Here is a 17500-nt window from a genome sequence, read left to right as displayed (position 1 = left end):
TATGGCAGTTAACTGGTATAAAAAACCATTCCTTGTGTTTGGAGACGCCATTGACATAGACAGCATGATTCAATTTCACAAAATTCAATGACGAAATTGATCTTTGCGACGATACGGAGACAAGAATCGGGTCCATCACGAATATCGATATTATCAGACATCCGGGGTATCGATCTAAAATCAGTTCAAAGCAAACTCAAACAGGCAAGACAACATCCCTTTAAATGCAATTGAATCGGCAATATCGGAACAGGCACAACAAGCAACATGTTCAAAAGAAGCATAAACACACACACAAACACACATACAGAGAGAGAGAGAGAGAGAGAGAGAGAGAGAGAGAGTTATAAATCCATAAACGATTATATTTCACTGCCCCCCCCCCCCCCTCTTCCCCTCTCCATCCGAAATAAATTTATCTGGAGAACAATCTCCATTAACACACACCAAGGTGGGATAGATATCTTTGCATCTTTTATCCGAATAAAAAGTACGGTTACATATGTATAATATGTACATATAATAATATGTCCAAATACAACACATACTCGTTGTACCTACAAAACATACCATACCACTGTGGGTATATAGTACAGTGTAACTATCATTATCATATCCTTTATCAGATTTAGAAAAATGCCCTTTCGCTGAACTCGCCCGTCCCCAAGAGAGGCACGGACCCACTTGTTATGTATATCAATTATTCTGCCGGTTGTTGGGTCTTTCTTCCACTACTAATAGTAGTTATATACAGCAGACTCTACTGTACGCCGACAAAACACGTCTTTTCGTAATGACATAATGTTGTATCAATAGAAAAAGTAAGATAACCACCCTCCCCCAGCCCCAAAATCATAAACCCGAGACTGGGATTCCAAAGATGTCTTCTTTTTCAAGAAACTTCAAATATGGTACCATACGATAAGTTGGAGGCCATCTTAATCTGTCGATATTATAAGAAGAAAAAGTTTTCTGGACAAAATGTGAAAAAATGGACTTTTGCCAGTGAATGGCGGTTACTGTAAAAATAATAATAATAATAATAATAATAAAAGCAACAACAACAAAAAAACTGAAAACAGTCGGCAGAAGAGGACCTGGCGTTTAATGACGCGTGAGATGGGAGGACAGTGGAAATAATCTTTCCTCCATATTCAAGGGGAGGGAGAGGAGTTTCCCCGCTCCATCATCTTAATAATATTTTATCAAATTCCTGCAAACAAAGCAATGATTTTGGAGACTCGTTTAGAGGATGGACAGCAGCCAATAAATAAAGACTGTGACAGAGGCTGTCCATTCTACATTTAAAATATCCCATAGGTCGATCAAAACAAAGATGGATATGCAAGAAATGATAACTTTGGCCATCGATCGCTAACATTGCAAGATTCATAAAAGTAGCCGGGATCTGTCAGGAGAGAGAGAGAGAGAGAGAGAGAGAGAGAGAGAGAGAGAGAGAGAGAGAGAGAGGGGGGGGGGGGCTCGGCTCATATTCATACATCATAGTAATTCAATACGCATGAAAATGTATTCATTGCATCTCCACAGCTTCAGCATGCTCGATTCGCTTCTGTGAGCTTCTTAGCCAAGCGCATACTATCTATAAACGTTTAAGGTAAAACATTATTTTGTGTGTTGGAGTTGGAACGTTGTGTTATGAGTTTGTTGTTTGTTTTTGTTTTTAATTATTTTGGCTAAGCGCATGCCATCAATAGAGGCTAGTGCGTCAATAAATGATTCTAAAAATTATACAGTAATAGTGAACTCGTGACCCAAAATATAATGTCACACACACAAAGGAAGTAGTTGACACGCGTGAAATGACACGATTTCGTATCGAACAATGAAGTGTCTGGGCGGTGAACAGCTGGGAGTCAAGATTATGGTTAAGGTTTATGGTTTACGGTTGAACAAAAGGGTGATAGGGAGGAGTGCGTTGCTTCTACAGAAAAGGTGACAAGGTGTGATGACAAGTTGATTTGGTGCGGCTATAATGTGGTCTAGTGGTATGACACTCGTCTTCGAATCGGAAGGCCCTGAGTTCGAGTCCCGCTCCGAGCGCCGCATCGTTGAGTTCTTGAGAAGAAAGGCTCTTTACTCACATCATATCGCCGCACTCAGGCGTAAAATGGGTAACCTGACCGTGAACACCGTTGATTCTGTCGGGGAAAAAATGTACTATCGCCTAACTGGCGTCATGTCTCGCCCTACATGTTAAGTGGTTGCTTTTGGCTGGAGACCCCTTGTAGAGCGCTTTGAGCACGTTTAGTGTACATTGTGCTATATAAATGCTCGGTTTTTAAAAATCTATTTCTTGGATGTATTATCAAGATGGTAGCATTCAAAAAAAAAAAAACACTGAAGGATTTTGAATTGAAAGACAGACAGATAGAAGAGATAACCGAGTGGATAAGGCCTCGTCCTTGTACCCGGGAGAACCGGTTTGAGCCCCGCTGTTGTCATCGCATACTTTCATTGAGCAAGAATTCTCCTAGCCCCTACTGCTCACTTTGCAGCGTTCTAATGCGGCTAACGCCCGGCTTATCTTGGTCTTTTCTCGAAATATAGAACCTTTTAAAAAGTTATAATAATCAAGGGTATTTGGTGTCATTATCATCACCATCATTGTGCAGACTGGGTGGATAGAGGCAGACAATTAGGTAATTAGACGTACGGGTGTATAGATAATTAATATATATATATTAACAATGGTTGATGGATGGATGGATGGATAGATAGATAGATAGATAGATAGATAGATAGATAGATAGATAGATAGATAGATAGATAGATAGATAGATAGATAGATAGATGTGCTTCTATGAGGGCTAGTGGCATGACACTCGCTTTCGGATGGAAAGGTCCTGGGTTCGAGCCTCGCTTGGCGCATAGTTGAGTCCTTGGAAAAGACTCTTTACTCACAGTCTCTAACCATACTTAGGTGTAAAATGAGTACCTGGCCGTTAACACACAGCGTATCTCTGTCCAAAAAAAATTGTAATATCACCTAACAAGCGTCATGTCCCGTCCTACATGCTAAGTGTTGCTGTTGTCCAGGGACCCCTTGTAAAGCGCTTTGAGCAAGTTTAGTGGATATTGTACTATTTATAAAAATGGCTCCAAAAATAAAATTGATAGATAGATAGATAGATAGATAGATAGATAGATAGATAGATAGATAGATAGATAGATAGATAGATAGATAGATAGATAGATAGATAGATAGATAGATAGATAGATAGATAGATAGATAGATAGATAGATAGATAGATAGATAGATAGATAGATAGACAAACAAAGAGGATAGATGTATAAAAGAAGACAGAGAATAGCAGACATAATTTCTCTATTCTGACTGACAGACGGCTGGAAACCGACAAAGCCTTGGATAAGCCAACATAATAATAGGACCTGGAAAAGAAACCACATAAATGCAAATGTAGGCCAGATAAACAGACTCAACAAATTGACAGGCCCACGACAAACAATACTCTCATCATAAATCTTATGGTGGGAGGGAAACAAAATAATCGTGGTATACGAAGACTAATATTGCCGTATAAAAAAGTTGTTTTTTTTTTTTTTTGGTGTTTGTTTTGGTTTTGTGTTTGTTTCGTTTTTGTTTTTTTGTTTTTTGTTTGTTTTTTTTGTTTTGTTTTTTTTTTTTGGGGGGGGGGGGGAGGAGAGAGAGAGATGGATTTTTTTCCTTTGTTTTTTAATTTATTATTTGGCAATCCTTTTCTTAATCCGGGTATAAAATGAAGAATGAAGTAACCATTTTCCAAAAGTTGATTGATCTTGTTTGTTTGTTGATGTTATCTTTGTTTTATGTGGGGCTTTTTTGTTTTGTTTTGTTCTTTTGTTTCATTTTATTTGTTTGCTTTGTTTTTTTTTTATTGTTTTGCTTTTTCATTTTTGTTTTTGTAAGCCATTGTCCGGCAGTACGGGATAAGATAAAAGGGGAAATAAAGGGTCGCGATTTTTGCCTTTGCCTTTGCCATTCCAATCTCTAGATTGCTTTATGGGTCGGGATTGAAGATCAAAGATGTGACAACCTGACAGCCCCAATAACAACAAGGGGAAGCTAAGTGTCCTATCAATGATTGACCGGTTCATCCATCCATGGACACACGGGACAGTTGAGTTGGACCGTGAAGACAGTGGTCAAACCAACACCACCATTACGCTCCTCAGCCGTAAGATTGTGTCCTCAGGAATTCGGACATGGAGCGGTCAACAATTATTCATGAGTAGGTCTTTTTGTATGTTAGATAATCTCGCCTGAGAGGGATTCGACTGACCACTGGATAGATCTTTCTTTTTTTCTTTTTTTTTTTTCTTAATCACTTTCCGGTTGCCTGCTAATAATCTGATTCCCTTTTGCTTTATCAATCCCGATGAGGAAATAGTTTTATGGTGTTTCCCATAAAAGAATAAACAAAAGGTCAATAAATAATAATAATAATAATAATAATAATAATAATAATAATAATAATAATATAATAATAATAATAATAATAATGATAATAATAATAATGATAATAATAATAATAATAATAATAATAATAATAATAATAATAATAATAATAATATAATAATAATAATAATAATAAATAATAATAATAATAAATAATAATAATAATAATAATAATATAATAATGACAAAAATAAGAAGAAGAAGAAGAAGAAGAAGAAGAAGAAGAAGAAGAAGAAGAAGAAGAAGAAGAAGAAGAAGAAGAAGAAGAAGAAGAAGAAGAAGAAGAAGAAGAAGAAGAAGAAATAATAATCCAGACAAAAGCCACAGTGCAATGTCACACACAAAAAAGAGCCGATCAGAGTAAATTTCTTGCCCGAATGGGGGAAATATACGCGAAAGAGGTTGCATGCATGTTCAACAAGTTGTTCACTTAAAGACTAAGTTATGATTAAAAACTATGGACATCTCTCAATGAATTGTATTATTATGCTAATATCGTTTAGTATGCTTCAGCACAGCTTCCCCCCCCCCCCCCCCCCCCCCCAATACACAATAAGTGTGTTGCCTCAGCATATCAATCAATCGTCCTATCCGTGATAAAAGAAAACTGGAGGTAGGGCTAAAATACAGACCTGCCAACTTGAAATTAGAAAAAATCGTAGTTTTCAGTGGTAATAATATAATAAGACATTATAATACTTTAAAAAATTATCAATTTGTGTTTAAACCCATTAAATTAACTCTTTAAACTCCCTTCCTTTATATATTAATATATTTATTAGCTCTGGCAACAAAACATTTTCGTCAAGTTTATATTGGATTAAAGATCAAAAATAAATTGTCAATAAGGACCCGGAAATTCGTAGTTCTACGAAAAGTTCGAAGTGGTAGGCAGGTCTGGTCTGAAAGAGCACAACGGCATGTCATAGGTAAACTATGCATGTAGATGTACAGGATTTTCATTCTCGACAAAGTTTCATTCATTTGTCCCCACACAACAAATTAGATTGAATTCAAAGAGGTGTTCTTTGCTTGCTTGGCATGACTCATTGGGGAACCGACGAGGGAGTCGAGCGGAAAATAATATGACAGATATTCTGCAGAACACTGACAAAACACATTTTGTTTGTTTTGTTTGTATGTTTTTTTATTAATATTATAATATTGAAATACTGAATGTAATTTGGCATTCATTTTTTTTTTATGATCATATGAGTGACAGTGATCGTGAAAAATGCTGGTCCCGACGGGTGCTTTGGAGTAAGGCACTTTTAAAACGCATTACACACAACTCGAATCGTGTTTGAATGAGTTCCTGACTAAAAGCAGTGACGGATTGTATCAGAGTGTACAAAAAGAACGCCTAATAGGCAACTCGTATTGTATGAAATGGAAATATAGTTCCATGTGACCTGCTGTACGCTATCAAGCGCATTGAACATGGTAATCCGTGGAAATGCGCTCTATAAAAAAAAAAAAAAAAAAAAAAAACTGTCAATTTGTGACTTTTTAATGTTGGGGAGGGAGTGGGTTCTATATATATATGTAATATATGAAGGAAAAGTCTACATGCCATTTTTAAAAAAAAATTAATTAAATGCTGTTTTGTCAGAGTACAGCAGTAAGGAAATAATATGCGGGAGGCTGACAAAAGACCTATTCTGTCGGACTCGGGGAAAAAAAAAACAGGTCTTTAAGATTTTGGCCAGAAAACTCGTCTTTTAACTATGACCCACATCTTGAAAAAAAAAAAAAAAAAAAAAAAAAAAAACTCTCAAACCTGGGACTTGCGCACAAGCCCCAGGTTTGAATGTCTTTTCCAAGATGAGGGTCATTTTAATCGATCGACATTTGGAGGACGAGTTTTCTGGCCAAAATTTTGAATACGTGTTTAATCGGAGTTACTTACGGCAGTATGTAATCATTTTGACTTATTAGGGAATGTCGTGGAACGAGTACGGAGAGTGTGTAAATCGCAATCATAACAGTACAGTCTATGATTTATCTTAACGACAAAGGCAATCCCGTAACATGACGTTTGTGTAGTGTTATAGGTGTATGGGGGTGAAGATAATAATAAAGAGAGCAAAGGCAATCTTACCCATAGAAAACAGGCACATCTCTGTGGTGCCCTGATGAAACAAAGATTGTTTATTTGTTTTGTTCGTATTTTATATTTATTTGTTGATGTTGTGTTTTGTAGTATGTTGTCTTTGTTGATGTTGTGTATTGTTTTGTTTTTGTTGTTGTTTGGCGGGGGGGGGGTTGTTTTTTTTTTATTTTGTTAATTTCTTTTCCGCTAAACCAGAAAACTTTTAACTTAATTTTTAAAAATCGATATAGAGACCCAAAAAGGCGAAATTGCTTTTAAAAGAAAAAAAAATAATAATAATACTCATAATTGAAATGTAAGATTCTTATCAACTCCTGGTTGTCCATTTTTAAACCCCTTATAATACTTTGACTAAGAATAGATTATATTATTTATTTTTTTAAATAAAAAAAATTATGCCACTCCGCCACGACATCATAAGATTAAGATATCGTCGCCTAGGCATTGCACGAAGGAATATTATAGGTAATTCATCAAACAAGATGTCTGATGTCAACAGGAATCACCCATGTTGTCCAAGTGAGCAAATTGGGGGTTAATAAACCTGCTCAAGCAAAAAAAAAAAACGAAAGGGCCTGAAGTGGGGCTCGAACCCGGGACCTTTCGGGTCACAGTGCAATGCCTTAACCACTCGGCCACTTCGCCCCCCATTATATTATAAAGACGCTATAAATTTCGCCTAAGAAAGAGAGAGGGAGAGAGAGAGAGAGAGAGAGAGAGAGAGAGAGAGAGAGAGAGACAAAGAGAGAGGGAGCAACATTATTTAAATATGAATAGCACACCTCCGCAATGCTTTTGTCATTTCTGGAACCCACCAGAAAAGAAAGGAGATCGAACAGAAAAACCAGGGCCGGCAACCGGGGGGACATTAAAAATGCATCCGATCAGTCAAAAGTTAACGCGAATAATAACATAAAGGGAATAAAAGATAAAACGACGAATTGCTTTGGGCAAACAACTTCAGCAGCGGCCACCCCCTTCAGACCGATCTGTCTGTCGTAAACTGACATAACACGCACACACACACACACACACACACACACACACACACACACACACACACACACACTTCTGGTCAGAAGAACTATAACTTCAAATATTCAATATAATATATTGTGTCGTAAACTGACAACGCAATCACACATATACAAACACACACTTTGTTTTGGTCAGAAAAACTATAACTTCGAATATTCAATATATATTGTGCGGTTATGTGGTATTGTGGTAGGTGACTACTCGCTTTCGGATTCGAAGGCCCTCGGAAAAAAAGCTTTTTACTCACACTCTCTCACCGTACTCAGGTGTAAAATGAGTACCTCGCCGTTAGCAGCGTTGACCCTGTCTGAAAAAAAATTGTAATATCGCCTAACAGGCATCATGTCCCATTCTACACGTAGAATACGGTACGTGTTGCTGTTGGTCAGGGACCCCTTGGAAAGCGCTTTGAACACGTTTAGTGGATGTTGCTCCATATAAAAGCCCCAAGCTCAAGCTCAATAAATATTGAACGATTGAAATAACAGAACAGGGTCACCTAACTTGACAAAAAGCTTTAAACCCGAGACTCTATGAAGGATGGGGTGGACTCAAGACTTTTGGACGATTTGGAGGTCATCTTAATAGTATTATCAATATCATGTCAATGTTATTTTAACCGATCGATATTTGAAAGACGAGTTTTTTGGTCAAAATTTTTGAATACGTGTTTAATAAGGAGTACGACGGTATTATCATTTTGACTTATTAGGGAATGTCGCCGCGGACCAGCTGGTAAAGACGGTGCTTAACACGCAAAGGGACTGAGATCGATCCCGGATGCAGTCGAGTTTGTTTTTTTTTCTTTCTTCTGACCCACCTGTCTACCGGCCAGCAGTGACTGGGTAGCTGAGTCTGCTCTATCTGACGGAAAGTACTATGAGATTGACTAGCGCCTATCCAAAGGGTAGCAAGCCATCGCTATTGTTCGCTTCACGCCACGGAAACCGGGACAAACCCCGGCTCCGTGTGCCTAATGGCTCAAAATGACTACTACTTCCTAGACAATATTATGAAGTAAAACTGTTGAAGCCAAACGTGAAAGAGGGCGGGGGGGGGGGGGGGGGGGACGACGTGTATTGACAGTGCAAGGCTCCGTAACAATGTAACCACCACCTTTATTTATTTTTTAAAAGGGCAATCATGAAGCCGGGGCGGGCTGGCAGCTCCCAGTGTGTCAAGAGAGCCGTGAATAAAATAAAATGAAAGAAAAGAAACACAATGAATGCTAAAAAAATACGTGCACACAAACAACGCTTCGTTCAATCAACACGAGGGGAGGGGGGAGAATGAATGGCCACCACCACCTCCATTCTCGCCTCGCCAGATCGATAATAAATAAATTTACGAAATGTTGGGGAAAAGATGTAGGCCTCTCTGTCCACTCACTTCTCGTCGTAAGCCGATCAACCCGCGATAAAATAAAAATTTTAAAAATCAAGAATTTGGAATAATAGATAATAAAACTAAAATTGAACTCTTATAGAGCGCAATATCCACTAAACGTCCCCAAAGCGCTTTACAAAGGGTCCCTGACCAACAGCAACATGAAACACGTTGAACGAGACATGACGCCTGTTAGGCGATATTACATTTTTTTCCCCTACAGAGACAACGCTTTTAACGGCCAGGTACTCAGTTTACACCTGAGTACGTTGAGAGAATGCGAGTAAAGAGCCTTTTCCAATAACTCAACTATGCGCCGAGCGAGGCTCGAACCCAGGACCTTCCGACCCGAAAGCGAACAAGACCACATATCCGCACATCGAAGTATTCATAATCCTGCCAGCATTAAAAATAAAAATTTTCAAAAAAATCACGCAAGACAGGTCGCCATGATAACAATAGAGTGTGAAATTATGAAACAGTTTAATGGTACGGGTTGGAAATTATTGATACGGGTTGTACAAAATGGAAAACTTGACTGTGACAAAAATGTTAGAAAGTGGATGGCGCCTATTTCGATAATAATATTATAATCCAAAATGTTTAGGAAGCCTGCCACACACCGACAACCCAAAAATAGGGTCAAACCTAAGTGCACTATTTGCAGGTCTGATAACCCAATTCCTTTTGGGCTCACTGTTGTAGTGCATTTTTTTTTAATGACGTAAAATATTGTCCATTACAACAATGTTAAACTAGGCCCATAAGTGGGTTCGGATGCCAGACCTGAATATATGTGTGCACGTCGGGTCAAATATATAAATACAGCTTGGTTACTGTTTTTCTTAACGGTTTTATAGAGAGAGGGAGAGAGAAAGAGAGAGATAGAGAGGGAGAGAGAGAAGAAATAGAAAGTGGGAGGGAGAGAGAGAGAGAGAGAGAGAGAGAGAGGGGGGGGGAAGAGAAGAGAGAATGATCTTTAATAGTACATTATTTTAAAAAAATGAAAAAGAAAAAGAAAACGAAAAAGTAACTATGCTAAAATATTTTAAAATAAGATGCGGGAATGCCCAGCACTCACTTGTCTCTAACATCGTTTGTTTTTGTTTTGTTTTGTTTTATTTCTCATTTTTCAGTACGCTGTCTTCAAATTCTGTAAATTATTGGCGAATGCCTAAAAGTAAATAAATTGAAATTGAATCTATCTAAAACAGACCATACAATGTTCATATTTGAATAATCTATAGATGCTATATAGCATATATCCAGAATGCTCACAGCATCCGCCAGTCGGATATAACATACCAACACAGTATGTGTAACCTTAAACGCTTATTTGATACAATTCAGTGAGAACTACTCACGAAAATGGCTAGCTAAAAACGATAACAAAGAGCTGAGTTACGTCAATTTCGTTCTATCTATACTATATAATAATACGATATACATGACAAGTATTGGTCCTTCGTGTGACACCAGACGACTGAAGGTGGTCCAGACAGTATAGGGAAGAAGGGGGGGGGGGGTGACGGAATGAGTATGTATGAGGGGGAGTAAGTGATTGATGAGGGTCTGGAACGCCACAGAATGTAGCGGGGAAGGAAGATCCCATTGCATCCTGAGCAATGACGGGTGCTAAATATATAGTGACCTGATAGTGACGTTGATTAAATACCCGGATTAGGTCACATAGAATCGTGTTACTACTACTGCAGGGTACTGGTACTATGGGCTTTACTGTCACACATTGACAAAGCACATTTTTTAAAAATAATAAATTGACAACAAAGGGTTTTAGTTCAAATACCAAATGTTAAGTAATGATGGGTGCTAAATTAGTGACGTCTATTAAATACCCGGATTAGGTCAAACAGAACCGTGCAACTACTACAGTGTATTGGTACTATGGACTTTACTGTCACATATTGACAAAACACATTTAAAAAAAAAAATCAATTGGCAACAAAAGATTTTACTTCAAATGTTAAATGACGAATGGTGATAAATAGACAGTGACCTTGTAATTAAATAGTCGGATTAGGCCACACAGAATCGTGTTAGTACTACAGTGTATTGGTACCATTAACTATGGGCTTTACTGTCATTCATTGACAAAACACATTTTTTTTAAAAATCAATTGGCAACAAAAGATTTTACTTCAAATGTTAAATGACGAATGGTGATAAATAGACAGTGACCTTGTAATTAAATAGTCGGATTAGGCCACACAGAATCGTGTTAGTACTACAGTGTATTGGTACCATTAACTATGGGCTTTACTGTCATTCATTGACAAAACACATATTTTTTAAAAATCAATTGGCAACAAAAGGGTTTAATAAATTCAAATGTTGAGTAGTAATGACGGGTGTACTCGGATTAGGTCAAACAAAATCCTGTTACTACTAGTGTATTGACACTATGCGCTTTACTGTCACACAAAGGCAAACACTTTTAAAAACAAATTGGTTTTGCTTCAAATGTAAAGATGATTCCCGACTTGCCTACAATCTGAGACATCTAAAAAAAAATAAGTTTCAGGTATTAAAACTTTTTGACAAGTTGGAGTCTGCTTAATCATAATTGATGGATAATTGAAGTAACAAGAAATGAAGTGAGTAGGAAAGTTCCAGAAGACAACAGAGAATAAAAACTTCGCGACCGCGGATGGGGGCTCGAACCTGCGACCTACTGGTACAACAACTCCGGCTGGCTGAGGAGATCGTGACTCTACCGTATGAGCTATCCACAACCCCTTAAAAGTTGCTTCAAATTCTAGTCTATCTAGAGCCACTTCCCCCGACTTCTTGAGGTCACGGGTTCAACACACACAAACGCTGCGAGGTTAGTTGGCCAACATTTCTGATATTTGAAGTAGCTGTTTTTGTTGCCATTGTTGTTTTGTATTTAACAAAATGAAGAAGAAAAAAAAAAGGAGAAAGAAAGAATACGGCTGCAAATAACCAAACCGTTTTTTTATTTAAACTGTGGTGGGAAAACTTCTTCCTGTCCACACATCAGTGATATTATGGTAACAAGGTCAGTTCAGTTCATTCCGGAAATAGGAGTTTTTGCAGATACACACCAAGAAATTATTATTTCAAAAATTTTAAAAATAAATAAATAAAACTTTTTTTTAAAAAGAGAGAGAGAGAGAGGGGGGGGGGGGGGGGGGGAGAAGCAACAACAACTGAAGAGAATATGGAAGAGATTTTTTTTTTAATTAATAAAGAAGAAAAAGAAAAAGGAAAAGCTGAATATACAAAATAATACATGAATTATCTTCTTTTTCTTTCCTGCAACCTCTGACATGCGAATGTGTGATGAATAACTGACGCATTGCCCAGCCCTATGCAAAATAGTCTAGCCTGCAATACTTGTTATTTCTCAGGTTTGAATGGTTAGAGAATAATTATGTATAAATGGTCAGTAAATATTGACATGATGCTGGGGGTCAAACAAAGACAAACATTTCAAACTTGATCTTAACTGCTGATGACAATTTTATTAGTAATTACTCAGTAACTAAGCCCACCAGAAAGGGGGGAAGGGGGGGGGGGGGGGAAGATCTATCACATCGTGGTGTTAATGGGATAGGTAGTGTTTACAAGTATACAGACATACTATCAAGTAACTAAAATCAACAAAGTGAGAAGATGTTATAAAGTAGGTTGGACAATTAATGCTATCAACTATCAAATCAGAGCACTGTACAATTACATTTCACAGGGAAGTTTGACACAGTGGAACTTGATCTACACTGTAGTGCACACTCAGTGAAGGAAGTGTTTCGAAAGTACTTACAATACATTGAAGATTGAAGATAATAACAGAAATCAGAATAAAATCTAGAAAAATGGAAACAAGTGAACTAAAATAAAAATATATATATATAAAGTGCCCTCAATGTTTAAAGTAAGGACATATTCACAAAATGGTGGAGAAAGGGGAAAAAGAAATTTAGAATTAACTTAATTACAGTCCAACCTGTGTAAGCGAGAATCAAATAGACACAGGTGAAAATCTCATATAGATACATTTTCATTCTTCTGCATGAAGAGTCATAAAATTAACACCAACCCCAGGAAATCATTTCACAACAAGCGATAGACATCTATGCGTTATCTTATCTCTTGATAGAGCAAGCTAAAAAAAAATATATAAGATAGAACGAAGATGACGTCACTAAAGCCTTTGTTATTGTATTTTGCCATCCGCGTTTGTGAGTGATTCTCACTAAACTGTATCAACCACACTATAAAAGTTCACGGTTACACACTGATTTGTGTGTTGGTCCGTTATACTTCCGGATGGCAATGTTATGAGCTTCTTAGCCAAGCGCATACTATCTATATGTGTGTGTTAGCACAGTGGATCTTACACTTTATTGAATCCTTTCCTTCTAACATTTTCCATACCTGCTTATGATGTGTTCTATAGTTGTGAAAAAAGTCCAAATGCGAAATACACTGACCCTGATACAAGTACAAGACCTTGCATTTAATTTCTATCTTTGGGTCAGTTATCAACTGTTCACCCACGATCCAGTTCACTGACCAACAGCAGTCAGCGGACAATAAATCCTATTGAACCAATCTCTTTAATCCATTTGTTAAAATATGGCATTTGTGTGTACACAAGAATGTTACCACAAACAGAAAAATAAACCAACACTCATTTCACTAACTTACACACTTGTACTGAATAGCGAAAGGTGACCATTAAAAGTAATTTAGTAATTTTCAGTTCCTATGTTACAAGAGAGATGAGCACCGCGTCAGAGCTGACATTGTAACTTGGTGTAATTCTCGGTCTACATAAGAATAAGACATCTTGTGTTTAATACTAAAGACTGCAATAAGATGCGTTCGATGTGAACATACAAAGGCAGCCATCACAACAAGACTTTATTTCATCTTCTCGTTTACCAACGTAGTGTCATAATACATGAGTAATAACTGCACTTGTACAGTTTCTGAGCATCTGAGAAGCAGTGATGCAACACTCACTGGCCAAGGTCATAGACTTCATTTGTGTACTGCAGGCTTACAAAAGGCATGACTCAGAGGAGGGAAATTTGGGATCCAACATGAGGAAGTCGAAATTTTCTCCAACTTGATTGGTTAACTCCTGTTATATAAAGAAAATTGCTTTATGGTATTTAGTGTTTACAACAGTAATAGTGATCAATGCTACAGATCTGAGGGGAAAACGTTCCATTTAAACATGAGGGACAATTGTCGAATGGGAGTGGAATTTCAGTGTTAGACAGGTTCAGTATACAGAGAATAAAAATATAAAAAGTTACATTGGGTGGATCTGACACTTTATAGAGGATTCCATTATGACACAATACCTCCACTAGAAACAACATTTGTCAACAAACACCAATACAATGCACCACTTGTGAACCTTGACTTCAGGCTTAGATTTTGGGTGACTTTGAGTTGAATCAAATCAATATTGCAAATAGGAATAAAACATTTTCATAATCTGCTTTTAATATCCAATCCAAAGAGATTTGTTTATCATTATAAGTTTCCTCCATTTTTAAAACCAGTTTTAACTAATAAGTGGATATCTATTACAACACTAGGTAGTGGTCATAGTGTATCAATTTTGTCAATATATTGTATGTGTGGTGGCGAGATGTGTTTGTTGTAATGATAATAAATTACGAGCAGTCATGGTAGTGATGTTGACCTGTAACTGTAAGTCTGTAACAGAAATAATCATTAGTGGTGGTGGTCCTGATGACATAATGATGATAGCACATTCCTACATTTTTAATCTTTAAAAATAATTTGTGAGTGTGATTGCTGAGGTATTCCACTTTGTGTCAGATGACTAATTCGACTACACAATTTGGAGTACGTATGCGCAATGAAAAGTGACAAGCAAGAGAGGTAAAAAGGTAAAAGTACCAAATCAAATCAAATTTGTGTTGGCCAAGTCCCAGCCCAAGCCAATTCCAATTGCAAGTTGTCATTTGTCATGTCCAAAGTTTTATTAAAATAAAGTACAAAAGAATTCCATTCAATGGTAATGTAATTGTAATGACATTGACTTTTATTTAGTTCTTATGTCATTCACTTTCATGACTGTGAGCAAACGGTAAACAACAAGCAGGACCATTTCATTTCAGTTTGAGTTTGGGTTTGATTTGGGCCAGTCCAGTATTATTAGCGGCTTGGGACTGTGAAAACACGTTCTAATGTTCATGCACAGTAGATGGAACTGTCTGAATACCGCCGCAATCAGTGGATAATGTCATATGATAAATGATAAAACTATTTCAACTTACTTGCAAAGGTGAAAGAGACAAATGAATCCAAAATCAATAAGTAAATCCACAAATATTTGTAATCCGCCATGTTCATCTCATTTTCATTCTTTTTCCGGTTGAATTTTTTTACTCGATTTTATGTTGTGACACCGGAGGGACGAACTTTATGTTGAGTGTTCAAGCTCGCCACTGACACGGCGATAAGACCGCGGATCACGACCAGCGAAACGACGGTGACACACACAACCGCCTGTTGCCCGTGGCCTCTCGTTTCGTCTATTCGGCACTTTGCGTTCAGTTCATTTCCTCGTCAGACCTCAGACCACCAGTTCAAGTTCATATCAGTGGTGACGGTCTAGACGTGTAAGTTCAGTCAATGGGTCACGTTCATGGCGGACTGGAGTATTATAGTAGGGCTATGGTCACGTTTGTTTGGGAACGAAAAATAAATAAAGAAATCGCGTTCCCCACCAACACATGTATCGCATCATTCCAACTATGGAAATAGTATATCCCATGGTTTGATCCGTAATAATGCTCGTCTTTCATCAATGTCAAGCGAGATTGAGTGCAATGAGTGAGCGATTGTGTAACATTAACAAAGTAAAATCCTTGACCCGGCGTTGTGTTTTTTGGGCAAGACTATATAATATACTCACATATGCCACTCGCCACAAGATGGATTACTTTCTTTGCTATAATATAAGCTATATATAACCTCGTACCACTACCTAAGTCCGTCTAAGTTTTGACGCCTTTTGAGTAGCGCAAAATTGCGATATGCGCCTGAATAATTTAGTTACATAAGTTTTGAGGGGGCATTGTGAACCCATTTGGAAAAGGCATAAGTTTGGAAATTATTTCTTTACTTATTGATAACTTGATATACACAGAGGTACATGTTCCTGGTGATGAAGAAACGCACATATTTAAACGTATATTACAGGACAGTGCAAGTCGTTGGAACAATTTTCGGACAAGCGAAACGCCTCTTTTCATCAAAGAATTTAATACCCTATCACCACAAGTACGAGGAATCTGTAGGTAGATATCTAAACGTCGACTCCAGGGACGGCTGGTAATAATGGGCAGGGTGGGCAAATACCAGCCTGTTTTTTCAAGTTATATGCGGTATTACCAGGTCTGAAATAATCAAATTTAAATTAGATAATTTCAAAAGTTACTACTTAAACTTTATACTTCGTACTGAAATCAATTTGTGTGTATTTTTGATAGATTGCGAATCACCATGCATCCCTTAATGCATAAACCAGGATACGCTCCTGTTCTTTTTTTATCACCCCCCCCCCCCCCCAACCACTCCACTCCGCCCACATCGTCATCTCATCGTCTCGTCGCCTGACGGTGAACTAACTCCGATTTTTGCTGTCTGGCCTCTCTAGTACTAGGTCGGGCTAATTCAAATGAGCCCACCTTATTAACCAGTGAAAACTAAATAGAGATTTTGGCAAACGAACTTTTTCTTATTTATTGCCTTACTTGTGCTGGTACCATTGATGTAATGACTTTGGGAATGTTCCAGTATTGAATTAAATTTATTAATTTACTAATTTTACATCAATTTAGTATTGATTTGTGTTGTTTTTATATATTTGTTTATCCATTTAAACTTTTCTTTTTTTTCTCGTTTTCTTTAGTGCTTCTCAAAACTCATTTATTTAAATTGTTTTCTTATTTGTTTTTTTGTTGTTGTTGTTTTTTTTTTTTTTTTTGTTTTGTTTTTTAACAAATTAATTTGTTAGTTCTTTTTTTTTTTAATTCTTAAAGTAATTACCCCTGTATTTTTATTGCCAGACAAAATAATTTTGCAAAACAATGTAATTTTCTATTGTATTCCGTATAATAAAACAAAACACTTTTATTCAAAAGTCACGACTAAATAAATATATAAAATACAACCACCATTTTGGTTTGCTCAACATTTGAATTAGTATACGAGAAATACTCTTCTGAGAAAAGGAGAGAGTTGAATTCTAACTGACTTATAGAGGAAATACGGAAGGGTGGGCAGATTCCGTCCTTGCCCGTCCTGAAGCTAATACATACATAAGATAGTTCGCGATGAAGAGGCGGGAAGCTCGGGGTTGGTTGGGTAAGGAGTAAAGATAACACGGTCGTTATTGTTATAGTCTAACGAATGCATGAGGAGAAATTCGTAACATTATTTTGTCTTAATTG

The 17500-nt window shown here is 37.2% G+C and overlaps 1 protein-coding gene across 1 annotated transcript in view; it reads right to left on the bottom strand.

The window, feature by feature from the left end:
• Nucleotides 1-15583, bottom strand: part of LOC144963331 (receptor-type tyrosine-protein phosphatase epsilon-like) — a 60198-nt gene extending 44615 nt beyond the window's left edge. The window contains exon 1 of the mRNA XM_078897265.1: nt 15320-15583. Coding sequence (XP_078753391.1) covers nt 15320-15395 — 76 coding nt within the window. The 5' untranslated portion in view covers nt 15396-15583. The remainder of the gene's footprint in view (nt 1-15319) is intronic.
• Between the last annotated feature and the right edge of the window lie 1917 nt (nt 15584-17500).

This window comes from Berghia stephanieae, chromosome 1 (genome assembly GCF_034508935.2).
Source record: "Berghia stephanieae isolate SIO BIC M18660-M18661 chromosome 1, UCSD_Bste_1.3, whole genome shotgun sequence".
Lineage (NCBI taxonomy): Eukaryota > Metazoa > Mollusca > Gastropoda > Nudibranchia > Aeolidiidae > Berghia > Berghia stephanieae.
This window is presented reverse-complemented; position numbering and strand designations above follow the sequence as displayed.